The 27,849-nt window shown below is 33.1% G+C and overlaps 3 protein-coding genes across 11 annotated transcripts in view; 1 reads left to right on the forward strand and 2 right to left on the reverse strand.

Annotated features, from left to right (window-relative positions):
* The window catches only part of LOC144856360 (inosine-5'-monophosphate dehydrogenase 1-like), a 70,747-nt gene extending 53,970 nt beyond the window's left edge, over positions 1–16,777 (forward strand). For 3 of the 4 annotated variants that reach the window (XM_078714349.1, XM_078714348.1, XM_078714350.1), the window contains 13 exons: positions 357–458; positions 584–658; positions 972–1,068; positions 2,225–2,422; positions 5,515–5,714; positions 6,463–6,553; positions 7,047–7,142; positions 8,000–8,059; positions 11,766–11,909; positions 13,029–13,173; positions 13,511–13,654; positions 14,180–14,263; positions 15,045–16,777. In XM_078714349.1, the coding sequence (XP_078570475.1) occupies positions 357–458; positions 584–658; positions 972–1,068; positions 2,225–2,422; positions 5,515–5,714; positions 6,463–6,553; positions 7,047–7,142; positions 8,000–8,059; positions 11,766–11,909; positions 13,029–13,173; positions 13,511–13,654; positions 14,180–14,263; positions 15,045–15,066 (1,458 nt within the window). In that variant the 3' untranslated portion in view covers positions 15,067–16,777. The remainder of the gene's footprint in view (positions 1–356; positions 459–583; positions 659–971; positions 1,069–2,224; positions 2,423–5,514; positions 5,715–6,462; positions 6,554–7,046; positions 7,143–7,999; positions 8,060–11,765; positions 11,910–13,028; positions 13,174–13,510; positions 13,655–14,179; positions 14,264–15,044) is intronic. The other variant, XM_078714351.1, reaches the window with a different exon arrangement.
* LOC144856385 (caveolin-1-like) overlaps positions 1–27,849 on the reverse strand; it is a 237,281-nt gene that overhangs the window by 75,852 nt on the left and 133,580 nt on the right. The window lies entirely within an intron of this gene.
* Positions 24,528–27,849, reverse strand: part of LOC144856347 (pleckstrin homology domain-containing family G member 7-like) — a 115,551-nt gene continuing 112,229 nt past the window's right edge. For 5 of the 6 annotated variants that reach the window (XM_078714333.1, XM_078714332.1, XM_078714336.1 and 2 more), the window contains one exon: positions 24,528–27,642. In XM_078714333.1, coding sequence (XP_078570459.1) covers positions 27,535–27,642 — 108 coding nt within the window. In that variant the 3' untranslated portion in view covers positions 24,528–27,534. The remainder of the gene's footprint in view (positions 27,643–27,849) is intronic. The other variant, XR_013614916.1, reaches the window with a different exon arrangement.

A 27,849-nucleotide genomic window follows, 5' to 3' on the forward strand; every position in this document is an offset into this window, starting at 1 on the left:
TAGATCTGTAGTTTTATTATTGTTTGTTTTTTCTTTTGACCTCACACTTGGCTTTGTATTTTGTTGTACACACAATGAAACCTGGTTTTACTTTGTTTAATAATCCTGTCATATTTAATTCAGTTGTTTATTGTATTGTATTCAAACGTCAGACTTGTAAAAAGTCTTTGTTTGTGAATATGGTGTTTATGTTTATCGGTTAACAGAATTGCCACTGCTGAGAAAGACAGTGATTATAAAACTCACTTAGCTTTTCTCGGCAATCGGCGTACAAATTTGAATGATTAAATATAACATGTCACATCATCATTCATTAACTTTGTCGAAACATTAAAAATAATGTTTTCTTTTTACAGGATTTGACCTCAAAATTGACCCGAAATATCAGCTTAAAAGCGCCACTCGTGTCATCGCCAATGGACACTGTCACAGAGTCGTCTATGGCTATTGTCATGGCCGTGAGTTTTTTAAATTATCTATTAACTTCTATTAAAGCCCAGTAATATTCTCTTCTAATTTTACTGTTCCCTTCGCAGATTTCAGGAATACAATACCATTATTTATAAATATTATTTTCCTTTAGCTTTGTGGCGGTATTGGTATCATACATCATAATTGTACTCCTGAATTTCAATCTAATGAAGTACGCAAAGTTAAGGTAAGTGAAAATTTTAATTGGGTTTTTTCATTATTTTCTTTTCTCTCAACTTTGACTTTGACCAAAAATTTTGGTAGAAAAAAATATATATTTACCTGAAGAAACTGTAGTTTAAACAAAAAGTCAAATTGACTAGAAAGAAGTGCATTTTTTGTTGAATTTAACCATTTATTTTGTCTTATAATGAAAAAATTATTATTTTCTACAGAAGTGATTAACTTTAATAAAACTGTGAAATTGTCTTTTTTTTATATTAATCTCCATTTTTCATGTTTTTGGGTGACAATACATCTTAAAATGTCATTTTTTTTAGAAATACGAGCAAGGATTCATACTTGACCCAGTAGTGATGGGGCTGGACAACACAGTAGCGGACGTTTTCTCGGCAAAGGCTCGAAACGGATTCTCAGGTAAAAATTGCTAATCTCTACAAACCTCCAAAGTTAAGTTGCTTTAACAGCAGTTACTAAAACTGTAGTTAACTAAACTGTAGGTAATGTCTGTACAGTTTAGTTAAATTTAACTAACTGACATAAACTAGTTAAGTTGCTATTTCAACTAGTGATATTTCTAGACAACTATTTAAGTTGCTACTATAATAGTACAATCTAGTTTAGTTACTACTGTAACGTAGCTACAGTAGTTCAAATAACTAGTTAGTTAAATAAGAAATTTTAGTTTAAAAGGTTATTAACTAGTTAAACAGCTAGTTTAAAGTTAAAACCCAAAATAAATCTCCTTCAGAAACCCAAATTGCAGGTTAAAAGTGTAGTTAACATTTCTAGTATAAATGCAGGGCCAATACAATACAAATACATTTATTCATCAAATCATAATAAAAATAATTATATGTACAATGTTTCAAGAACATGATGAAATGGGGTCTCAGGAAACCAGGAGGTTTGTATGAAAGATAAAGGAACATATTTTAATAGTGCTGTAGTTTGCGATCAATAATCATCTATAAACAATTAGTATAAAAGGCAGGTAGACTGTTAGATAGACAGCAGATGGTTTTGAGGTCTGCTGCAAAGGTTGGAGTTTTAATTAAAATTTAAAAAGGTATAAAAATAGCAATGAACATATAACCTCAAATAGGTACAAAAATATAATAATGGTATCTATAAAGCGCCCTTCCCAAAAAAATAAAAGAAGACCAGAGCACCGTACATACATGAAAGACATAAATTGAAAATCTTACAAGAATTAAAACTAAATAATATAAATAATAATGTTACATTTTGCAATAAACACAGTCCTTATATAAAATGAATAGAATAAAAATGTTAAAAAATGATGGAAACAGATGAGTTTTAAGACGATGTTTAAAACATTTGATATTTAGATAATACAGTAGAATTCGTACCAAAAAACCATCTCCTGTATAGACTTTTCCCCTGTATAATTGTTAGTTCTAGTGATATCCTAAACACTAAAATAAAAACACATTATTATTAATATTGATTGATTGATCATAACAATTAAACCCTCATCTCAGTACATATACCTTGATATCTATATCTTAATAATGTTTAAACAGTTTTTAATTTTCTTTGTTCTTGACAGGCATTCCAATCACAGAGAACGGCCACATGGGAGGCAAACTTCTTGGTATCGTTACAGCACGTGACATCGACTTTCTTTCACGTGACCAGTACAATGTGAAACTAAGCGAAGTTATGACTCCTCGCGAGTTATTAACGGTTGCCTCCTCCGGAATAAAACTAAAAGAAGCCAACGATATGTTGCAGAAGTCTAAGAAAGGTACAAGTTCCAATGGTTTATTTTGTTTGTAAATTCTCTTAGTACAATCATGTTTTTGTTTATAAGTTCTTTTTTTATAAGTATTTTGGTTGTGCTTAGCTCAAAATCCGTGGATAAACCGACAATAGCCTACTGTTGTGAGTATGCTGTCACTTCATGGTTTGTGGACTTTACCATTTATGGAGAGGGGTATTTTCGAGTTATATAACATGCTCTTCAATGATAGTATAGGCTATTATGTTTATTGAAGTAAACAGAACTTGCCCATTTTAAACCATCATATGTTTATCTCTTGGTCTAGGTACAGTAGTATCAAGTAAGCTGGTTTCAGATATTAATATTATTGATTTGAGAGATCACAGCGATATAATTATCTTATAATATCAAATTTGATATTGGCTTTCATTTTGGCAATCATATATTATCGATTTTTAATGCTTTTTATTATCATCTCTACTACTGCATAGTAAAAAGTAATAATGCTAAAAAACATAATCGTGAAATTATAATTAGAAAAAACATAATGCACCTCCATTTCACCAATATAATCATTACTTATTTTGATATATTATTATACTTCACAAAATGTAATTACATGAGACTAGTACTGTATTTCAAAATTTGAGCGAGTTATAGAATTAATATCTTAACCATTCAGTATTTGTTTTCTAACAACAATAAAAAAAATAGTAATGAAAGCACTCAGAAACTGAGTGAAGTACTTGACAAAATATTGCCACAGAGGGTTGCACTTTGGCACATGTTAAAAGAATACAAATTCAAATTGAAGTAATACTAATAGTAATGAACCGATTTTCTTGAATTTCAATAGGCGTGTTCTGTAAATATATACCTGTTCACACCGAAAAATAAATGATAACATGAAAACTTTAGCCGCTATTGTGCTAACAAACATACAAAGCAATTACTATATGTGAAAAAAGTTCTATTTTGCCAAGTAAAAATACTGTAAAATAAAAGAAAGTAACAACGGAAAAAAAGAATAGAATAGATACTCCCTCTTGAAAATAAATTAGACTTGTGTGTGTACGGCAGTCAGGCCGAAAAACAAAATAAAACAATTATTTCAAAGGAATAGCGGATTGATAATATTGTTTAAATTCAATGAAATATCTTACACCTTCTGAATGTAAATTAGACAAACAATTTTTCAAAAGTTTTTGTGGATATAATATTACAAAAATACAACAAAATTAAATAGATACCATCTGAAAATAAATTTCCTTCCCAAATTAGAATAATTTATTTTAGAAGGTTAAAGTTACTTAGTGTCCTTAAATATAATTTAATTAATAAAAATTACACTGGTACAACATACAACATACATTTATTATTAAAGATAAATGTTGAAGATCCCTTTAGAACAGAAAAATAATGTAAAACAATTAATTTAAAACTTATAGGTTAAAGGAACCGAGTGTCCTTCAACAGAATTTAATAAAATTAGACTGGTGTATACATACAGAAAAAAAACCCTTATTATTTAAAAATAAATTTAAAAGAACCCCAATAGAAAATATTGAAAAACAATTAATTAAAAAAGGAAAATTTAAAGCTGGTACTGCGAGTCCGTTAGAAATAATTTTCAATTTCTAGAGTGCAGAGTGTATGTAGAGTAATTGGCAATTAGTTGGAAATCATCAGAAAGCTAAAGTGCCTTTCTGTGTATATTGCGTAATAATTGCACTTCGGATAACGATGTACGACCGTGCCTGTGTTGATAGCTAAGTAGTTTTCGTATAGTCTTGTCGTGTTTTTTACGTGATCATTCATCATACGTAGGATAGAAAGCAATTATATGAGCAAAAACAAAATGCGATAAACTTTAGTAGTGAGCGTGCTCGGTAGTAGACATTAGTCTATGTTGTAAGGAATCTGACGGGGATACTATTTAGGGACCATGATGTCAAAATTATTGTACTGCAGTAACTGCAATTTGTTTCCTCTTAACCAGATTATTTTTGTAGGTAATTTTACATAGTGTTTATTGTTACAGTGACTGCCTTAGTCAAATTGTTAAAATTAAAAAAAAACATTTAATCATGCAAGTTATTTCTGTAAAAGAATATTGTTACTGCAGTAGAAGGAATAAATGATCCAGTATTAGTAAATGTATGTGGCCATTAAAAGAGAAAATTGTTTCTATTATTAACATATACTGTATCAACACATAGTTATTGATTGAATATTGACCAGTCGCACTTTATGTGAGATATTTCCCTTAAATACACATTTTTCTTTTACTAGTAAAATCAATAATATTTCCATATATGTTCTACTTTAGAAATTAGTTTTTTGACTAAGAGCTCATTTTTCTACTGCAGTCATTGCAGTAACTACATTCTTTTACTGCAGTAATATGTATGATTTAAATTTGTTTCACTCTAAACTAAATGAGGAAGTCACTGTAATAAACAGTCTGTATGATTTACCCCCAAAAAGCTTGCTAAATATATTGCATATTCAGTTTAAAAAGTAAACAAAACTCTAAGACTAAGAGTGAAAGTGAATTGTGTGCGAGTACTGCCACATCTTTCAACCTAAAATGATTGATGGCAAATCAATGATAAATGTCTATGAGATTTTATATCTTCTACAATACAAAAGCAAGCAGCTGTTATTATATTATTATTATATAATACATTATAAGGGTAGAGAAAATAACTGAGCTATATTTACACTATGCCAAGACACTGTGGGATGAACTCAGATGGGCTCTTTTAAACTCTGTCCACACTATCAAACTAGTTCATGACAAAATTTGTGTGATGTGCCCAAATATGGTAGTGATATGACATTATCGTGTGCAATATACCGTATAGCACATCAAATTTTTTTGTCCGATTGCGTAGAAAAACCTTTACGCTACAACAATGGCACCCGTGTGAAAATAAAAATCTTCAATGCTCAGTTTTATCCAGTGTTAATTGTGTAGTATAAAAGGGGTAAAAATTTACATAATTAGTGGTTAGGACAGGCTTTGAATCTCGGTTTGGGCGACTTTTTCTCATTCTCACAGGTTTCCTCATCTTTATCGTTTCAAATTTATATAATATATTTTTCTTTTACAGGAAAACTACCAATAGTCAATGAAAAAGATGAACTAGTGTCTCTAATCTCCAGGACAGATTTAAAGAAACATCGCGAGTTTCCTCTTGCCTCTAAAGACGAAAGGAAGCAGCTACTAGTTGGTGCCGCCATCGGAACAAGAGACGATGACAGGGAACGTTTAGAAATGTTGGTCAATGCTGGCGTTGATGTTGTAATATTGGTAATTTACTTCATAAATATTCCCGATAATCTATAGACAAATTTTAATGATATACTGTACCCCTTTTAAATCAAACTCTGCAGTAATTACTCTGGAGGAACCCCGAAGCAACTCTGGAGTCGGTGACCATTCACACCGACACCAAACTCCACGGAGACTATTCATATCGACCTAGTTGAAATCCAACGTTTTTATTTTTAAATTGTAAATACTGCCTCCTATTCTGTTTGTTTACATCGCAAAGATCATAGAATCATTTTAAATGAATAATATTTTTATTGTTTAATAATTATTTTCAAAAGTCTTTGAAAACGTATAATTTTTTTACTTAAATACTATTTATTATTTTTTAGACCTGCCTAAATATTTACAAATATTATTAAAAGTATTTTAAAATAAAACTAAAGCAATGATTTTACGTGTGAGGATAACCTTTTGACCTAACAACGCCAGAGTTTAAAGTCAGTAGACATTCATTCACATTGACCGTCCTAGTGTGTCTCTGCAGTTCGCAAACATTCAGCTGTTCAACCCCTGGTGTTTTAAACTCTTGAGTTGTTTGATTTTACCATTCATATCAACCACAACTTCGGACTTAACGCCCTGGTGTGACAAAACTCTGAAGTGTCTCCGGAGTTTTGCTAGTTGATGTGATAAAGAAGTAGTATACAACTTGTGTATCAGTGTATGTTGCATTTTTAATATAATACCTTTTTCTTTTTCCATTTCAATTTATCTTTGCATACAGGACTCTTCTCAAGGAAACTCTATTTATCAAATTCGAATGATCAAACACATTAAACAAAACTTTCCAGATCTTCAAGTCGTTGGAGGAAACGGTAAATTATTCCATCTCTATAAAAAAAAACATAAACAAAATAAATAACTAAGTTTGTAGTACACCATATATTTCCAAAAGGAAATAAATTATAAGTTGAGAGTGTCTTGATGTTTCGGAAGATGTTTGTAGCATAATAACCGAAGCGTTCAGATTCATCCATTGCGCCAGTTTCTACTGAGAAGAACGGTAATTTCTCGATCGTTAAATAGCGGTTTTAGAAACCATTTTCGTGATATTTTATCTTCAACATAATTGGCTCTCGATTAACCTCTTGAAAAGAGAGAGTTGAGGTCAACTCAATCACACCACTCAACAAACTATAATAAGGACTGCAACTTTTTCTAGCTGTTTTACTTACTTTACTTACTAGGTTTTTGCTTATTTTATTTTGTACCTCCATTTTATACAGCCACTGACCCACATCATCGTAATTTTTCAGAAATTTGCCTGTGGATTTATTAATATATTATACATATTTTTGTCATATATAGTTGTAACAACAAGTCAAGCTAAGACCTTGATCGAAGCTGGTGTGGACGCCCTTCGTGTTGGAATGGGCAGCGGTTCAATCTGTATAACACAAGAAGGTGGGTGTTGCTCGACATTCAACAATGTTAATAATTATTGCATATTTCTACACAGGCATTTTGTATAGGGAGTTATGTTGTTTCCGTATGCGAACGCGTCCTTATTTTCACTGAATGAGCGAAAATTGCTGCATGAATATAACTGAAAGCAGAAAAATATATCAAAGGTTTTTTTCTCACTTTAAATTATTTTAATACTTATTTTTTCTTATTTTATTTTACCCAATTATTTAGATTTTTTTTTTATTGTTAAACCATTAAAAATCAGGTTGAAGAAATGTTATCTATTACAGTAGAACACTTTCATGATCCATCAAAGTGTCCCCTAATTGGAGTGTCTCCTATGGGTGTCCTAAAGGAGAGGCTATACTGAAATTTAAACATAAATGTAGAACTAGAAGCCGTTCTTTGGGACACCCCTATTAATGGAACACTTAGGCAGTATTGCAAACCCTTACTCATTATTAAGGGGACATTACTATTCAGGGGATACTCCTATTAATGGAACACTTGGACAGTATTTTTAAACAATATTGCAATACTATTCAGGGGCTACTTCTATTAAAGGGATACTATTCAGGGGACACTCCTATTTAGGGAACACTCCTACATGTATTAAGAGGACACTTCTGTTCAGGGTATACTCCTATTAAGAGAACACTGGGAAGTATTTGTAAACAATATTGTAAACCTCTATTAAGGGGGCACTCCTATTGTGGGGACACTTTCTCATGAAAGAGGGACATGTGTGTATTTAAACTATTGAAAACCACTACCGATTATTTTATTAAAGACATACTAAACTTTTTTACAATTACAAAAAAAAAATTCCTAAAGGGACTTGTATCATAATTTAGTTCCAGCTGTCGAACCAGATGTAAAAGTGGTCCTGTACGAGGGACAGCATACTCCAAAGAGTAAGTTGACCGTCAAAGTGTTGTCGGTCACTTATATGATGACTGACCGTTGCATGATGTCCTTTATATTCAGCACTTTCCATTCCACCTGGCATTTTCTGTTTTATCATTTTAGTGTTTTTATGTCAAAGGTTAACTTTTAGTTTAATTTTAAAGTACTGTGCAAAAGTGTATACTTCTGCAATAGAACCGCTCTGTTGGAACACCTATTAAGGGGACACATTCTAGTGAAACAAATTATTTATTTTTAACACTGTCCCCTATTAATTAGATTAGACTTTGAAGGTGTCCCCTTAATAGAGGCTCTACTGTATAACCTTTTCTCAATGTGATTACATAGCTAGATATATAACGCTGGCCCCGGGTGTTCATGTCTAAACTATTTTTTTCAACAACATTTAAAAAAGGGAAATTTATTGACTGTACCCATAATCAATTTTGCTCTTTTTTTTTATTTGTATTTTTGCACTCAAAAGGTCCATAAACTGTAAATTAAATTTTGTTATCCTGATCACCACACTATACCTGCCCACTTTTTCAGTGACAAATTTGTGAGACAATATTGAAAATGTTTTGCACCCTCTATATATTCCACTGAATAGTTGGGAATTCCTGTACTATATCAACCATAAATTTCAACTCAACATATAGGCCTAGTGTAACTAATTATGATCAAATTAGACCTAACAAAATCATAGTTTAAAAAAGACAAGCATTTATTGATTATCACTCACCTTTTAAGTTTATACAATCATTTCTTATTCCCTATGACTATAACTAACAATCACCAGTTTTTTTTTTACAGATTTTCATATCAATACTTTCTATAATTATACATTATATTTAAAAAACAATTTTGAACAAATGTTATTCACTTAAAACTTGCACTAACAGATACAATGTGCCTCTATACTATAAACTAAAGCAGTCTACTAAAATTAATAGTATTTTTATGGAATAAGCAAATTAATACAAACATAATATAAAAACTAATTTTAATACCCATTACAAAAACACAAAAAATATAGAGTGTACTATAATAGTTTAATACTGTACTATTATTTTGTATATATTTATTTTATTCTATGACTACTATAACATGTTAGTTTACATGTACTACAGTTTTTTTCAATGTTATTGTTTAAATACCTGTATCCATGTTTTCAAATTTTCCATGAACAATATAATATTCAATGTCGCACCGGATATATTTTTCACGAATCTTCTTCCTACTCTTCTCTTCTGCTTTATTCTCCAATATTTTTCCAAAAAAGGGTACAATGCCAGCAATAAAAACAGCTGCAAATAATTTCATTTGTTCCTTTAACTCACCAACATCTTCGATGAACATTAACGTTGAGAATCCAAGCCAAAGTACAAGGCTTATGAATAGAATTTTCATGATGATAGTCATAATTTGGATTTCTATAGGTCTATACTTTTTAACAAACAAGTCAAAAAGAGTTTTTTCAATACAAATTAAACCTTCAGTATCTCGTTGGATTTTGTAAGGTGGAGTTGTAGGAGTTTCATTTAAAGCAGCTGATATACCATCTCTCGTATTTCCAGTGGGTTGTGAACTGGAAGCAGCAGATGTACCATCTATCTCATCTCTCGTATTACCAGTGGGTTGTGAACTGGAAGCAGCAGATGTACCATCTATCTCATCTCTCGTATTACCAGTGGGTTGTGAACTGGAAGCAGCAGATGTACCATCTATCTCATCTCTCGTATTACCAGTGGGTTGTAAACTGGAAGCAGATGTACCATCTATCTCATCTCTCGTATTACCAGTGGGTTGTAAACTGGAAGCAGATGTACCATCTATCTCATCTCTCGTATTACCAGTGGGTTGTGAACTGGAAGCAGCAGATGTACCATCTATCTCATCTCTCGTATTACTAGTGGGTTGTAAACTGGAAGCAGATGTACCATCTATCTCATCTCTCGTATTACTAGTGGGTTGTAAACTGGAAGCAGATGTACCATCTATCTCATCTCTCGTATTACCAGTGGGTTGTGAACTGGAAGCAGCAGATGTACCATCTATCTCATCTCTCGTATTACCAGTGGGTTGTGAACTGGAAGCAGCAGATGTACCATCTATCTCATCTCTCGTATTACCAGTGGGTTGTAAACTGGAAGCAGATGTACCATCTATCTCATCTCTCGTATTACCAGTGGGTTGTAAACTGGAAGCAGATGTACCATCTATCTCATCTCTCGTATTACCAGTGGGTTGTAAACTGGAAGCAGATGTACCATCTATCTCATCTCTCGTATACCAGTGGGTTGTGAACTGGAAGCAGCTGATGTACCATCTATCTCATCTCTCGTATTACTAGTGGGTTGTAAACTGGAAGCAGATGTACCATCTATCTCATCTCTCGTATTACCAGTGGGTTGTGAACTGGAAGCAGCAGATGTACCATCTATCTCATCTCTCGTATTACTAGTGGGTTGTAAACTGGAAGCAGATGTACCATCTATCTCATCTCTCGTATTACCAGTGGGTTGTGAACTGGAAGCAGCAGATGTACCATCTATCTCATCTCTCGTATTACTAGTGGGTTGTAAACTGGAAGCAGATGTACCATCTATCTCATCTCTCGTATTACTAGTGGGTTGTAAACTGGAAGCAGATGTACCATCTATCTCATCTCTCGTATTACCAGTGGGTTGTAAACTGGAAGCAGATGTACCATCTATCTCATCTCTCGTATTACCAGTGGGTTGTAAACTGGAAGCAGATGTACCATCTATCTCATCTCTCGTATACCAGTGGGTTGTGAACTGGAAGCAGCTGATGTACCATCTATCTCATCTCTCGTATTACCAGTGGATTGTAAACTGGAAGCAGCAGCCACCATTTTGAAACATAATTTACTGTGATAGGCAAGAGTAAACATAATATAGTGCAATAAAATAATTTTGAAATAATCTTTTTATTAATAATTTTTTGAAAATTAATAATTTACTATGGATTTTCTATGAGAACATAAATTACTTTTGGTTTCTGCATTGAAGAAACTGGAAACTTTGTTGCCTTTTTTAGTCTTTTTATTAATTTCCATAAAGTTATATAATTGTTATGAATGAAAGGTAATTTTATTTTTGTAAAATAGTTGTTAAATTATGAAATTATAAAAAAAAAATTCAAATGTGTTAAAGTAAAAACCATTTTTGAAACTGTATTATTTAAATATTAAGATATAATTTTAAGTGGATATTTTTAAACATTTTAAAAAATGTTTAAAAATACTTTTTAAAGTACTGCCTTCTGTGAAAAGATTTGTTTGTTTATGTAAACATTTTCTCTACTATTAGTCATGTGGCATGATTTTGATATAAATTGTTTTGTTATTCCTACTTGATATTTTTTGACATTTCATTCACAAGCGGCTAAACCGTAGCAACTTATTGTATCAAGCGAATGGCATTTTGCGTTTTTCCTTTGCATGTTGTAATGATAGTAATCTAAAGAGTAAATATCACATTAAATTGTTTGTAATGAATTAATTATAATCCATAGTTTTATCATTGTTTTTAATGGATTAATTAAATCTATTTCTTATCTGTTCTTGAAATGTTAAAAATAATTTTCGATTAATTCATCTTCTTTAGCCAAAATGTCACCTGGATTTATGAAAGGTTTTTCTTATATTTTGAAAATAACATGTGTGTTTTTGATTTTATTTTCGTCTAGTGATGGCTGTAGGGCGCCCTCAAGGCACTGCTGTGTATAACGTTGCGGCATTTGCGAGTGGATCTGGCGTTCCAGTCATAGCTGATGGCGGTATATCCTCGGTTGGACATATTACAAAAGCTCTAGCTTTGGGTGCATCTACTGGTAAGCTATGTTTTTGTAATTTGGTACACAAATTTTAAATTTTTTTCACAAATTATAGATACTAATATAGTACCATAATGAACTGTATATAACCCCTCATTTGGGACAGCCCTATTCAGGGGAAAGCCCTATTCAGGGGACAGCCCTATTAAGGGGACAGCACTATTAAGGTGACAATTTCCGCAGGGTGAAATACATTTGAACCCCTGGTTTGAGACAGCCCTAGAAGGGGACAATTTTCACAGGGTGAAATACATTTGAACCCCTACTTTGAGACAGCCCTATTCAGGGGTCAGAATTAGAATTTTATATTAATGACCTTTTATAATAACTGCCCTGTGTTAATATGTTTAAAAAAACTGTTATTAGTTAGACTTTACTAAAAATAGTAAAGTCTGCAAAAACATAATTAAATGTGTTATTGTGAATATTGTTTTGATTGGTAATGAGACAAAATGTCAATAACCTTTTACTAGATATGGTATCATAGAATGTCACAGATTAGTTGATTTACGAGTGATTACCTTATTAATTTCTTGTTTGTGTTATTCAGTCAAAATAAACACATGAAACAAATTTTTGGATTATGATTTTATCATAATGCTTGGTTCTCACCTTTGTGCCATAAAGGCTGTGAGGTGTCGTCTTTATTTATTTGTGATTTATTTTATGATGGGGAGTATGTTGGTTGTTTAGAACAAAAGTCCCTGACAAGTACTTTTTTCATTGGTATTGAGTTGAGTTTAATATGCCTATACCATAATGGTTGGTTCTCAACTTTGTGCAATAAAGGCTTAAAAGTGTGGTCTGTCTTTATTTTGTTACATTACCATGATGCAATGTTATGTTAACTGCTAGAAAAATAGCCCCTGGAGAGTACCTTTTTCTATTGGTGTTAAGTTGGATTATGCCTAGATACCATAATGCTTGGTTCTCAACTTTGTGCAATAAAGGTTACAAGATACAATATTATTTTATCTGCTAATCTGCTAGAAGAAAAGCTTTTTTCCATTTAAGTCTAAAGTTTGGGATTTGATTATATCATAATGCTTGGTTCTCACCTTTGTGCCATAAAGGCTTTCAAAGTGTGGTTTTGATTTATATTATATTTTATTTCAGTTATGATGGGGAGTATGTTGGCTGGTACAACAGAGGCTCCAGGAGAATACTTCTTTTCCGATGGTGTAAGGCTAAAAAAATACAGAGGAATGGGATCGCTAGATGCCATGGAAACTAACAAATCCAGTGCCTCAAGATATTTTAGGTATGATATAGAGTTGGTCCCTTATATATAAATTTAACATATAAATTAAAGAGCTGCATAGGCAGGATAGATAGAAAAAAATCAAAATCAAACAAGTTAAAACTGGCTCAATATAAATTTATTAATACAACATAGCCCATCGTCAGGTATATATATTTTAACCATGTGACAGTACAATATATATGGCCCCATTGTTTGTTCATCACCAAGTGTCCCCTTAAACCCCCGGTGGGCCGGTGATGGAAGGGACATTTGAAGTGTACAGAACATTGTCATTTTAAGCATTTGAACTTTTTCCACTATTTCAAAATCATAATTGTTTCGATTTATATTTTAGTGAAAGTGACAAATTAAAAGTAGCACAAGGAGTATCAGGTTCAATCGTAGACAAAGGGTCCATTCATAAATTTGTGCCGTACCTTATCGCCGGAATTCAACATGGCTGCCAAGACATCGGTGCCAAGTCAACTGAATCTCTTCGGTAAGATACAGAAGTTCGTCATCCTTTATTTCCGAAAACAAGTACAGATAAAATTATTTTCTTTAAGAATACTGAATTTGCCATGTCACATATCTAGAAATAAAATTGAAAGCGTAGAACAGTATAGAAATTGTTTTGATTGCTTTAAGCGAGTAAGTGGCCGAGTGGTTAAGACATCGGAACCATAATATCTGCAAGGGTCCGAGGCTCACTCACTCCATGGTTCTGGTGTTAGAATGAATCTACACTCAGTTAAAAACTATAAATCATTGGTGCAGTGAACACACATGCTTGTGTGCACATATCTTTTGATATGCGTAGGGGCTTACCCCAGTGTACTAGTTCACACAAAGCCACTGTCTTAAGTAGGCTAGGTCTTCTGTGAGAACAGTCCTTGACTCGAAAGGTCCCCAGTATAAAGAAAGAAACAAACATTGTACAAATGGCCCATCAAATTGTATATCCTATGTTGAGCATGAATCCACAATTTTTGTTGGTGATGTTTATTAAACGTTGTTTCCACAGAGATATGATGTACAACGGAGATCTACGATTCGAGAAACGCACAGTTTCCGCACAGGTAGAGGGTGGTGTGCATAGTTTGCATTCGTAAGTTTGTGATCGTTTTTCTAACCATACTGACAAAAGCTGCTGTGGTGGGTGTGTGCGTGTGCGTGGGTTGATTGTTTACTAAAAAAACTTACAAATATATGTAATAATAGGCTGTTGGCCTCTAATCCACAGTTACTGTGCATACTATGAACTGGACTTATTGATAAAAAGTTTTTATTTTTTTGTTGGTTTATCACAATATTCAAATTCATTTTTCAATAAAATTGTAAAATCAAAGATTCACTATCCAATAAAGTATTTTGTTGGTGTAAATTGTAATGTAATGTTTTTATGATAAACTTTAGTTTTTATACATTACCCTTTTTTTGAAGAAATAAAAGTGTGAAAAAAATGAAGAAACCCTATTAAGGGGACATCCTTAACAACACCAACAACAACAAGGTGTCACCTTAATAAGGGTGTCCCCTAAATAGTGGTTGGCCATAGTATTACTCCAGTTTGTATCACAGAAAATTGTCCATCTTAATTGGGGTGTCCCCTAAATATGGAAGGGCTCTACTATAACTACATTTCAGACAGATTCTTTAATATATTTTGTTTAAAAAACAATTTTATTTAATTAAACTTTTGCATTTTTACCATACACTTAATAAAAAAATCAACATCAAAACTAAACTAAACAGATTCTTTTTTTTTTTTAATTTAAAATAATCAATCGTCCATTTCGTAAACTTATATAGTATGCACAGACAACTTTGTGTAAGGGGAAGGCAGCAATTAAAATGATGAAAATAAATTAAAACATCTTTTTTTCCAGCTTCGAGAAACGTCTTTATTGAGGGTAAAAGAGTCGGTACAGAGGACACCAACAATCAGAATGTGACAATCATCGCGCGACACGCATCGTTAACTTTTTTAAGATTTTAATTTAATAATTGCGGTGGATTGCATTAAAATTTAATTTAAAAAGATCACAAGTTCGGATTCGGAGGTATTTTACGACATAGTTTATTGGACCATCCATTGAGATAATATACGCATCTGGTTATATGGTTTAAACAAAGAACTTTATCCTTTATATAGTAACCTGTGTATTACAAATGAAAAATAAATCTTTCATAGAGCTGAGATATACTGTATATACTGCTTACACATCTAACTGTATGTGCTCATCTTGTACACATATTTGGCTAATAGTATCATACAATGCTTAATACTGTATTTTAATGTTTAAAACAAAAATGTTGGAACATGATACATATATGATTCATGTTTATAGGACAATATATTTCATTGTACAGTAAATATAGGACTGATAACTGCTAAAGGCCAACACTCAAATGGCGCTGTACGACACGGTTTCAAGTTCTCCCGACGACCTAAAATGACGACTCGTCACGTCGAGATCCAACTCAGACAGCATCGACGAGTCAAGTCGGGCCTCGTCGTATGATGCTGCGTTAGCCTTAAAGCTTGGTTCCCACTAGCGTGTTGAATAATCCATCGCTTGTCATTGGTCAATTACGTTGCGTTACGTCCTTGCGTTGCGTTCTATTGGGAACCAAGCTTAAGACAGTACATTACTTGTAAAATATAACTTGATAAATCTAGTTACATTCCTAGATACAAATAAATACAATAAAAAAAAGTTGGCTTCTTTATAGTACTTTATAGTATTGATGAAAGGACATTTTTGTAAAAAATAAACTGTGCTATTTATACAAAATATAAACCGCAAGTTCGATTGCTGGGATTTCTAAATAAATAAAACAAAAATCAGGCAGGAATTTATTGAATTTTTTTGAATTAAAAATTGAAAGAAAAAAAAAATTGTTTTTAAAAATATACTGCTTGAAAAGCCTAAATAACATTACACACAAAAAACGTTGAATAAATAAAAATATTTTCTGCAAATGGACTTGTAATTTACTGAATTGGCTTTAACTGTATGAAAACAAAATAATTAATCTAAAAATTTGTATTTTTTATGCATACATACACATTTCCAAATTCTTAAAAAAAGAAGATAGTTTTATAGTGTGTGTATGTGTGATGGTGCTTGAAATATTCAATATGCTATGTTAAAATGTGCGTGTACTAGGCTATGAAATCATTTTCTCTATGGTGCAAGATTTTTCAGGGTATCAGTAAATGTATTTAGTTTTTCTAATAAAAATCAATTTGTTTTTGTTTTTTTCCTATAAATGGAAAAAAAATCCATTTTGACGCACGTCAAATTTAAAAATCTCTGTAATTCAAATTGGTTGTGAGCATGCTCAGAAGCTTGTTCGCGCTCTGTCGGTTTCACCTAAAAATCATGTTTGTATACAGTATCCTAAATTCAGAAATATGTATTCGAAGATGAATTGATTTTTGTTGACATTACTGGGTGTTTACTACACTTTCATCGAACATTTAGAAGTAAATTCTATTTCTTTTGTGGTAAAATAAAGAAATGAGAAGTTTAATTAAGCAAAATAATTCAGCAGTGATTATATTAAGTATATGTGGTATATATGTTTTAAGTACAACTGTATAAGAGAAGTTCAATAAATCATTAAAAAAGTAATGAACAGATTTAAAATATTTATTGAAGCGGAATAATCTAAAGCCTTGTCTACAATCATATATGAACATGATTATACTACCATACTTGGGCACATCACACTTTTTGTCACACTAATTTGATAGTGTAGACAGAGCTTTAGATATATGTTTATCATTTTATTTGTTTATTCCGTACTCACAATAAACAGCTTATTTCCAATGGTCCTTTGTTTAAATAGGGTGCCCAAATATTGTAGTGATATGCCCAATTATGGTAGTGATATGACATCATCATGTCCATGGGCACATTTTTTGTCACATAACGTTTAATAGTGTAGACAAGGCTTTACGGTGATCTGTTTCCAAAATCATTGAATTACAATTTGACGTAATGTAGGATTTTGCATCGGTGTTCATGTATGCACAGTCATTATTTAAAAGTCAATGACCACTAACCAATAACCAATCTCAAATAGATTAATAGATCATGCATATTCACGCATAAATTAGTATACAGTATAGCTATTGGTTTTAAAGGAGCATTGCGGTTTGCTTTAAAGGAACAATCCGGTTATTGACTTTAAAGGAGCATTGCGGTTATTTTATTTAAAATAACCGCAATGCTCCATCATCAAAAATCAAAAATAACAATCCGTTTATTTGCTTTTAAAGAGCATTCCGGTTATTTGCTTTAAAGGAGCATTGAGATTATTTGCTTTAAAGGAGCATTCCGGGTATTTGCTTTAAAGGAGAATTACGGTTATTTGCTTTAAAGGAGCATTCCAGTTATTTACTTTAAAAGAGCATTGCAGTTATTCGTATCCGGACAACTACTGTACCCCCTCGACAATTACCACCCAGACAATAACCCCCATAGGACAGCTACCACCTGGACATTTACCCCCTAGGAAAACTACCACCCGGACAACTACCCCCTAGGACAACTACCACCCAGACAACTACCCTCTATGACAACTTCTATTTTATTTAGATTCCCTTGAATCTGGCACTTAATCCTTCAGATCCATCCAGGATATATGTGTAGACCTAGTTGATGTTAAAACTTTTTCTGTTAAACTTGAACAGTGTTCTACGAAAGAAAACTTTAGTGTTAGTGTTGCTTATCTTTTATTTTATATTATTCAGTTATGTATCTATAATGATCTTATATGAGTTTGAAATAAGCAATGTTTGGTCTTAATTAGTCTATATAATTATATTAAATGGAACGTCCCATCGAAAGCGATGAGTCCCCTAGTAAAATGCGGAATAAATTCAATTGAATATTCCCCTTGGAAAACTACCCCTCTAGAGCAACAACACACTCTTGACAACCACACCTTAATCTCATTTATTTTGCTTTTTTTTTCTAATAATACATTACATTTGACATCAAGATGCCATCTAGAAATCTAGGAACACAGTTTACCAAGTTGACTGTTACCTACCCAGTGGTAGCATTACTAGGGGGTAGTTGTCCTAGGGGGTTATTGTCCTAAGAGGGTAGTTGTCCGGGTGGTAGTTTTCCTAGAAGGGTAATTGTCCAGGTGGTATTGCCAAATTTCGACCTTTTTATTTTTCGATAAAAGTGGTTACTATAGCATAGTTGGCATGCGCAGAACCCATTATTCGACTCTGCGCATGTTTGTTGTGCTATAGTAACCATTTATGTCCAAAAATAAAAGGGTCGAAAAATGCCCATTTTTCGAAAATTTCCATGTACTATTATAGTACAGGGATTTTTTCCAAAAATAGCTAAATTTCGACCTTTTTATTTTTTGATAAAACTGGTTACTATAGCATAGTTGACATGCGCAGAACCCATTATTCGACTCTGCGCATGTTTGTTATGCTATAGTAACCATTTATGTCCAAAAATAAAAGGGTCGGAAAATGCCCATTTTTCGAAAATTTCCCTGTACTATAGTACAGGGATTTTTTCCAAAAATGGCCAAATTTCGAACTTTTTATTTTTCGATAAAACTGGTTACTATAGCATAGTTGACATGCGCAGAACCCATTATTCGACTCTGCGCATGTTTATTGTGCTATAGTAACCATTTATGTCATAAAATAAAAGGGTCGAAAAATGCCCATTTTTCGAAAATTTCCCTGTACTATAGTACAGGGATTTTTTCAAAAAATTGCCAAATTTCGACCTTTTTATTTTTCGATAAAATTGGTTACTATAGCATAGTTGGCATGCGCAGAACCCATTATTCGACTCTGCGCATGTTTGTTGTGCTATAGTAACCATTTATGTCCAAAAATAAAAGGTTTTCGAAAATTTCCCTGTACTATAGTACAGGGATTTTTTCCAAAAATTGCCAAATTTCGACCTTTTCATTTTTCGATAAAACTGGTTACTATAGCATAGTTGGCATGCGCAGAACCCATTATTCGACTCTGCGCATGTTTGTTGTGCTATAGTAACCATTTATGTCCAAAAATAAAAGGGTCGAAAAATGCCCATTTTTCGAAAATTTCCCTGTACTATAGTACAGGGATTTTTTCCAAAAATTGCCAAATTTCGACCTTTTTATTTTTCGATAAAACTGGTTACTATAGCATAGTTGGCATGCGCAGAACCCATTATTCGACTCTGCGCATGTTTGTTGTGCTATAGTAACCATTTATGTCCAAAAATAAAAGGGTCGAAAAATGCCCATTTTTCGAAAATTTCCCTGTACTATAGTACAGGGATTTTTTCCAAAAATTGCCAAATTTCGACCTTTTCATTTTTCGATAAAACTGGTTACTATAGCATAGTTGACATGCGCAGAACCCATTATTCGACTCTGCGCATGTTTGTTGTGCTATAGTAACCATTTATGTCCAAAAATAAAAGGGTCGAAAAATGCCCATTTTTCGAAAATTTCCCTGTACTATAGTACAGGGATTTTTTCCAAAAATGGCTAAATTTCGACCTTTTTATTTTTCGATAAAATTGGTTACTATAGCATAGTTGACATGCGCAGAACCCATTATTCGACTCTGCGCATGTTTATTGTGCTATAGTAACCATTTATGTCATAAAATAAAAGGGTCGAAAAATGCCCATTTTTCGAAAATTTCCCTGTACTATAGTACAGGGATTTTTTCAAAAAATTGCCAAATTTCGACCTTTTTATTTTTCGATAAAACTGGTTACTATAGCATAGTTGGCATGCGCAGAACCCATTATTCGACTCTGCGCATGTTTGTTGTGCTATAGTAACCATTTATGTCCAAAAATAAAAGGGTCGAAAAATGCCCATTTTTCGAAAATTTCCCTGTACTATAGTACAGGGATTTTTTCCAAAAATTGCCAAATTTCGACCTTTTCATTTTTCGATAAAACTGGTTACTATAGCATAGTTGGCATGCGCAGAACCCATTATTCGACTCTGCGCATGTTTGTTGTGCTATAGTAACCATTTATGTCCAAAAATAAAAGAGTCGAAAAATGCCCATTTTTCGAAAATTTCCCTGTACTATAGTACAGGGATTTTTTCCAAAAATGGCTAAATTTCGACCTTTTTATTTTTCGATAAAACTGGTTACTATAGCATAGTTGACATGCGCAGAACCCATTATTCGACTCTGCGCATGTTTATTGTGCTATAGTAACCATTTATGTCATAAAATAAAAGGGTCGAAAAATGCCCATTTTTCGAAAATTTCCCTGTACTATAGTACAGGGATTTTTTCAAAAAATTGCCAAATTTCGACCTTTTCATTTTTCGATAGAACTGGTTACTATAGCATAGTTGGCATGCGCAGAACCCATTATTCGACTCTGCGCATGTTTGTTGTGCTATAGTAACCATTTATGTCCAAAAATAAAAGGGTCGAAAAATGCCAATTTTTCGAAAATTTCCCTGTACTATAGTTACTAGAGGGATTTTTTCCAAAAATGGCAAAATTTCGACCTTTTTATTTTTCGATAAAACTGGTTACTATAGCATAGTTGACATGCGCATAACCCATTATTCGACTCTGCGCATGTTTATTGTGCTATAGTAACCATTTATATCCAAAAATAAAAGGGTCGAAAAATGCCCATTTTTCGAAAATTTCCCTTTACTATAGTACAGGGATTTTTTCCAAAAATGGCCAAATTTCGACCTTTTTATTTTTCGATAAAACTGGTTACTATAGCATAGTTGACATGCACAGAACCCATTATTCGACTCTGCGCATGTTTGTTGTGCTATAGTAACCATTTATGTCAAAAAATAAAAGGGTCGAAAAATACCCATTTTTCGAAAATTTCCTTGTACTATAGTACAGGGATTTTTTCCAAAAATGGCCAAATTTCGACCTTTTTATTTTTCGATAAAACTGGTTACTATAGCATAGTTGGCATGCGCAGAACCCATTATTCGACTCTGCGCATGTTTGTTGTGCTATAGTAACCATTTATGTCCAAAAATAAAAGGGTCGAAAAATGCCCATTTTTCGAAAATTTCCCTGTACTATAGTACAGGGATTTTTTACAAAAATGGCTAAATTTCGACCTTTTTATTTTTCGATAAAACTGGTTACTATAGCATAGTTGACATGCGCAGAACCCATTATTCGACTCTGCGCATGTTTATTGTGCTATAGTAACCATTTATGTCATAAAATAAAAGGGTCGAAAAATGCCCATTTTTCGAAAATTTCCCTGTACTATAGTACAGGGATTTTTTCAAAAAATTGCCAAATTTCGACCTTTTTATTTTTCGATAAAACTGGTTACTATAGCATAGTTGGCATGCGCAGAACCCATTATTCGACTCTGCGCATGTTTGTTGTGCTATAGTAACCATTTATGTCAAAAAATTAAAGGGTCGAAAAATGCACATTTTTCGAAAATTTCCCTGTACTATAGTACAGGGATTTTTTCAAAAAATTGCCAAATTTCGACCTTTTTATTTTTCGATAAAACTGGTTACTATAGCATAGTTGGCATGCGCAGAACCCATTATTCGACTCTGCGCATGTTTGTTGTGCTATAGTAACCATTTATGTCCAAAAATAAAAGGGTCGAAAAATGCCCATTTTTCGAAAATTTCCCTGTACTATAGTACAGGGATTTTTTCCAAAAATTGCCAAATTTCGACCTTTTCATTTTTCGATAAAACTGGTTACTATAGCATAGTTGGCATGCGCAGAACCCATTATTCGACTCTGCGCATGTTTGTTGTGCTATAGTAACCATTTATGTCCAAAAATAAAAGGGTCGAAAAATGCCCATTTTTCGAAAATTTCCCTGTACTATAGTACAGGGATTTTTTCCAAAAATTGCCAAATTTCGACCTTTTTATTTTTCGATAAAACTGGTTACTATAGCATAGTTGGCATGCGCAGAACCCATTATTCGACTCTGCGCATGTTTATTGTGCTATAGTAACCATTTATGTCATAAAATAAAAGAGTCGAAAAATGCCCATTTTTCGAAAATTTCCCTGTACTATAGTACAGGGATTTTTTCAAAAAATTGCCAAATTTCGACCTTTTTATTTTTCGATAAAACTGGTTACTATAGCATAGTTGGCATGCGCAGAACCCATTATTCGACTCTGCGCATGTTTGTTGTGCTATAGTAACCATTTATGTCCAAAAATAAAAGGGTCGAAAAATGCCCATTTTTCGAAAATTTCCCTGTACTATAGTACAGGGATTTTTTCCAAAAATTGCCAAATTTCGACCTTTTCATTTTTCGATAAAACTGGTTACTATAGCATAGTTGGCATGCGCAGAACCCATTATTCGACTCTGCGCATGTTTGTTGTGCTATAGTAACCATTTATGTCCAAAAATAAAAGAGTCGAAAAATGCCCATTTTTCGAAAATTTCCCTGTACTATAGTACAGGGATTTTTTCCAAAAATGGCTAAATTTCGACCTTTTCATTTTTCGATAAAACTGGTTACTATAGCATAGTTGGCATGCGCATAACCCATTATTCGACTCTGCGCATGTTTGTTGTGCTATAGTAACCATTTATGTCCAAAAATAAAAGGGTCGAAAAATGCCCATTTTTCGAAAATTTCCCTGTACTATAGTACAGGGATTTTTTCCAAAAATGGCTAAATTTCGACCTTTTTATTTTTCGATAAAATTGGTTACTATAGCATAGTTGACATGCGCAGAACCCATTATTCGACTCTGCGCATGTTTATTGTGCTATAGTAACCATTTATGTCATAAAATAAAAGGGTCGAAAAATGCACATTTTTCGAAAATTTCCCTGTACTATAGTACAGGGATTTTTTCAAAAAATTGCCAAATTTCGACCTTTTTATTTTTCGATAAAACTGGTTACTATAGCATAGTTGGCATGCGCAGAACCCATTATTCGACTCTGCGCATGTTTGTTGTGCTATAGTAACCATTTATGTCCAAAAATAAAAGGGTCGAAAAATGCCCATTTTTCGAAAATTTCCCTGTACTATAGTACAGGGATTTTTTCCAAAAATTGCCAAATTTCGACCTTTTCATTTTTCGATAAAACTGGTTACTATAGCATAGTTGGCATGCGCAGAACCCATTATTCGACTCTGCGCATGTTTGTTGTGCTATAGTAACCATTTATGTCCAAAAATAAAAGGGTCGAAAAATGCCCATTTTTCGAAAATTTCCCTGTACTATAGTACAGGGATTTTTTCCAAAAATGGCTAAATTTCGACCTTTTTATTTTTCGATAAAACTGGTTACTATAGCATAGTTGACATGCGCAGAACCCATTATTCGACTCTGCGCATGTTTATTGTGCTATAGTAACCATTTATGTCATAAAATAAAAGGGTCAAAAAATGCCCATTTTTCGAAAATTTCCCTGTACTATAGTACAGGGATTTTTTCAAAAAATTGCCAAATTTCGACCTTTTCATTTTTCGATAGAACTGGTTACTATAGCATAGTTGGCATGCGCAGAACCCATTATTCGACTCTGCGCATGTTTGTTGTGCTATAGTAACCATTTATGTCCAAAAATAAAAGGGTCGAAAAATGCCAATTTTTCGAAAATTTCCCTGTACTATAGTTACTAGAGGGATTTTTTCCAAAAATGGCAAAATTTCGACCTTTTTATTTTTCGATAAAACTGGTTACTATAGCATAGTTGACATGCGCATAACCCATTATTCGACTCTGCGCATGTTTATTGTGCTATAGTAACCATTTATATCCAAAAATAAAAGGGTCGAAAAATGCCCATTTTTCGAAAATTTCCCTTTACTATAGTACAGGGATTTTTTCCAAAAATGGCCAAATTTCAACCTTTTTATTTTTCGATAAAACTGGTTACTATAGCATAGTTGACATGCGCAGAACCCATTATTCGACTCTGCGCATGTTTGTTGTGCTATAGTAACCATTTATGTCAAAAAATAAAATTGTCGAAAAATACCCATTTTTCGAAAATTTCCTTGTACTATAGTACAGGGATTTTTTCCAAAAATGGCCAAATTTCGACCTTTTTATTTTTCGATAAAACTGGTTACTATAGCATAGTTGGCATGCGCAGAACCCATTATTCGACTCTGCGCATGTTTGCTGTGCTATAGTAACCATTTATGTCCAAAAATAAAAGGGTCGAAAAATGCCCGTTTTTCAAAAATGTCTCTGTACTATCATCTTTTTCATTTATAGTAATCATTTATAGTAGCATTTATGCCAAAATACCGATTTTGTCGAAAACCTGGCAAAAATAGTAACATTCATTTAAACCGCTGCTTAAATAACCATATATGGTAATTTTAATTAATTAAATAATAAACATAGAATAAGAGTATCAAGTGTAAATTTAATTTTGAAACAATTTTTGTTGTATAATTAAAGATGTTTTCTTTCGTAGCCTGGTTAATCACTAAATACATCAGTTGTGACTGTATGTTCACACAGACAAATATACATTTACGGCGTACGTAACGCTACCTTTAATCCGTGCGTATGAACATCAGTACTTATAATGCATATATGTAAGGATAGCATTAACCAATGTAGTACATAACATACATAACAAGCAGTATTGTTAACATAAAATACTTTACACAAATGGGTAGCATCAGTATTACAGTTGTACTGTATTATTGTATAATACTTGGGAGCTTTCGATTTGCGAATACCGAGCTAGGTCAGGTCAATCGTTGTGTCATAGGTCATCACCTGGCAACCATAACAAATATGACAAGCGATGACACACGTCACAATAACTCTATATGCGCATTATAAATTATCATTACGTAACGTAGTTTAGTCGTCGGTTGTCGCAAACTAAAAGCACCCGATTGGTTTAGACAAAACTGGTCGTTGACCCACTTACACTCTCGTGTTACACGCGAGGCAATTGTAAAGTATCATGTTAACAGTACTGCTTCTATCAATTCATTACAGTAGCATTACGTTAGTTTGTTTACATCAAAATGTCAAAATTTCTTAGAATTATATAAAAATAAAAATGGATAATTGACCAGCAATTTCCATCTATCAAAACATGTACGTATTTTCTACAAATGCCTTTTGTATCATTAAACATTATAAATAAGTAATAATATGTGGATTTCTTTTGTACAATCAGCAATATTGAACAAATGAACTAAAATGGTCAAACCTAACAACGGCGCTACTAAATATCAAAAAGCGTCCACAACTGCGCATGCCTACAGACGAACTTAGGCGTAGGACGAACGCATAAGTTTGTTAACATGAGTAGGTATGTAGTACACGTCTTAATATGTGGCATTGCGTCATACAATACAAATTAAAACGTCATCAGTACGTCATCATCAACACGTCATGATCATAGTCATAGTAAAGTAGCATGCAGTTGTTACAAAAACTTATTTTTGATTCAAAAGAAACTAAGGCAGAACCATTACTGTACTTAAATAGACATATTATGTTTAACGTCTGTTTCCAATAGGCGAATCTATTCGGGCAAATAGAATATTTTTGAACTGTGATTGGGTACGGTATATAACAAATTAATACGCATGCGCATAACCCAACTCTTTGTAGCCGCTGCTCGTAGAAACAGACCGAGAACATTCTCATTCTCAACATAATTAGTTTCCCGTCCGTCGATGTCGTCGTGTAAACCGTTTTCAGTCACCGTATGATAATGTTCACACTTGTCACTATCATCATCCTAGTCGTACGGGGGCCTTTGATGTCGTATTCAATTCGTCTTTCGTCGCCGCCGTTCATAGTTAACCGTTCATCGCTGTCGTCACCGTATTGGTCCGTGCAGTACAGGTGTATTTATGTATTAAGCGTGGTTCCCACTAGGACGCAAAGAAGAGTGTAACAAAAGTAATTTGTCCAATCACAAGCGAAGGGATTTTCGAACTGTCGCTTGTCATTTGTCAACTCCCTTGCGTCGCGCTTACGTCCTTGTGAGAACAAAAGCTCGATATTAGATAGTTCTTATAATATAATTATAATGCAATATTTGCATATACTATTTGTATACGGATTAATGAGTGATAACATTCACAGAATATGATAATTACTAGTCGCTAATTAAAAACATTAAAATGTTTTATCTTGTTTCGACCGTCAAAACTACAATTAAATTACATTTATTTTAGGAACTGTTCTTATAAAAAGCAATATGATGTGGAATATGATGCTATGCGACTTTAAAACGTACGTCAGTAAAGATCTTTTCCTAATGCATTTTCTTCTTAAAATTTTAGTAGCCGAATTCAAAGTAGGCCTTTAAACAGTAAATCCAAGTAACACTAGCATCTGTATATCTATCAAAGATGTTTGCATAATGAGAAAATAACTAGACAACGCAGTAGAATCTCAGAGACCAGCTCCGAGTGTCAAATCGAGTTAGATTTGAAACATACGGGTATTAGTTAGTTTGCGTTCGTCTGCCGTCAACGTCGCACGTGACCATTAATTCAAATCAACTCTCCTAATCTTCTATGATGACACGGCTAATGAAAAAACTCTAGATGTTGATTGTTAAAGACAATACAAATCCGTAGAGAGTCAAAAATAGGGTTTATAATCTGACAAAAATAGGGTTTTCATTATACGGTTAAAACTAAGAATTGACTATTAATAATAATATAAAACAGGTTAAATCGAATACATTTATCTTGCTTATGTATACCTTATATAGAAAGAACATTGTGATGTGTCGTCTACATTTAGAATAGGATAAGTTATAATAAATATTCTAACGCGTCAAAAAAGTCCAAAATAAACTTTTTATAGCACTTATTGATCACTGTTCTATTTCTGATTTTCTCAATTTGAGAAACAATTTTCATTTTTATCTTATTCATTAAATACAATATTGCACCTGTTTATAACAATAGATTTGAAAGGAAAGAGAATACAAAAGTATAGAAGATTGTTTCAACACGCCACATACCTGCGTGTATTTTTCGAGTGCATCCATTACATCGTACATCTCTCTCAAAGGACAACGTGGCGTGTATTTCTCGAGTAAAACTGGTTAACCCAGTACACTCTTACTGGGGTTACATCCACAGACCTCTTTCACGTGGCATACTTGCGTGTATTTTTCGAGTGAAACCTGGCGTTGCGTCCACAGCAGTTTATTTTGATCACCAAAATCGTAAACTCCTCTCACGTGACACACTTGAAACTGGTAAACCTAACTTACACCTGCTTACATACTCGCATGTAACACGCGTACATGAAGTTTTCTCAGGTAAACGTCTCGTGTGCGAGTTTTGTTCTAGTTGGCTTCAGAGTTTAACGTTAGATTCCCCAATGCAGCATAACAACTTGTATGAACAATTCTGGATTTTAGAGTGTTTTCTTGCGATCTTTCGTTCGTCGTTCTTCGTGGTGACTTTCTCGCATTTGGTCCAATCTTGTTTTTCTAGCTTTGTTTAATTCCTTAATCCACGTTTGCTAAAGAAACACAAAATAAATACATTTAACGTTCAGCCTACGTGTTTTTATTGTTACCTCTTTTGCGAAACCCATTTCAAGGGAAACCACACTTTTCATGTCAAGAAAACGAGAGGCAACATAGGTTTTAACTCAACAACCAATTACCCTGTTAAAATCACACTTTGCTGTGTCCCGAATGTGTCCACTTAAAGGGGGTTTTAAGCT

This window comes from Antedon bifida, chromosome 11, assembly GCF_963402885.1.
Source record: "Antedon bifida chromosome 11, ecAntBifi1.1, whole genome shotgun sequence".
Lineage (NCBI taxonomy): Eukaryota > Metazoa > Echinodermata > Crinoidea > Comatulida > Antedonidae > Antedon > Antedon bifida.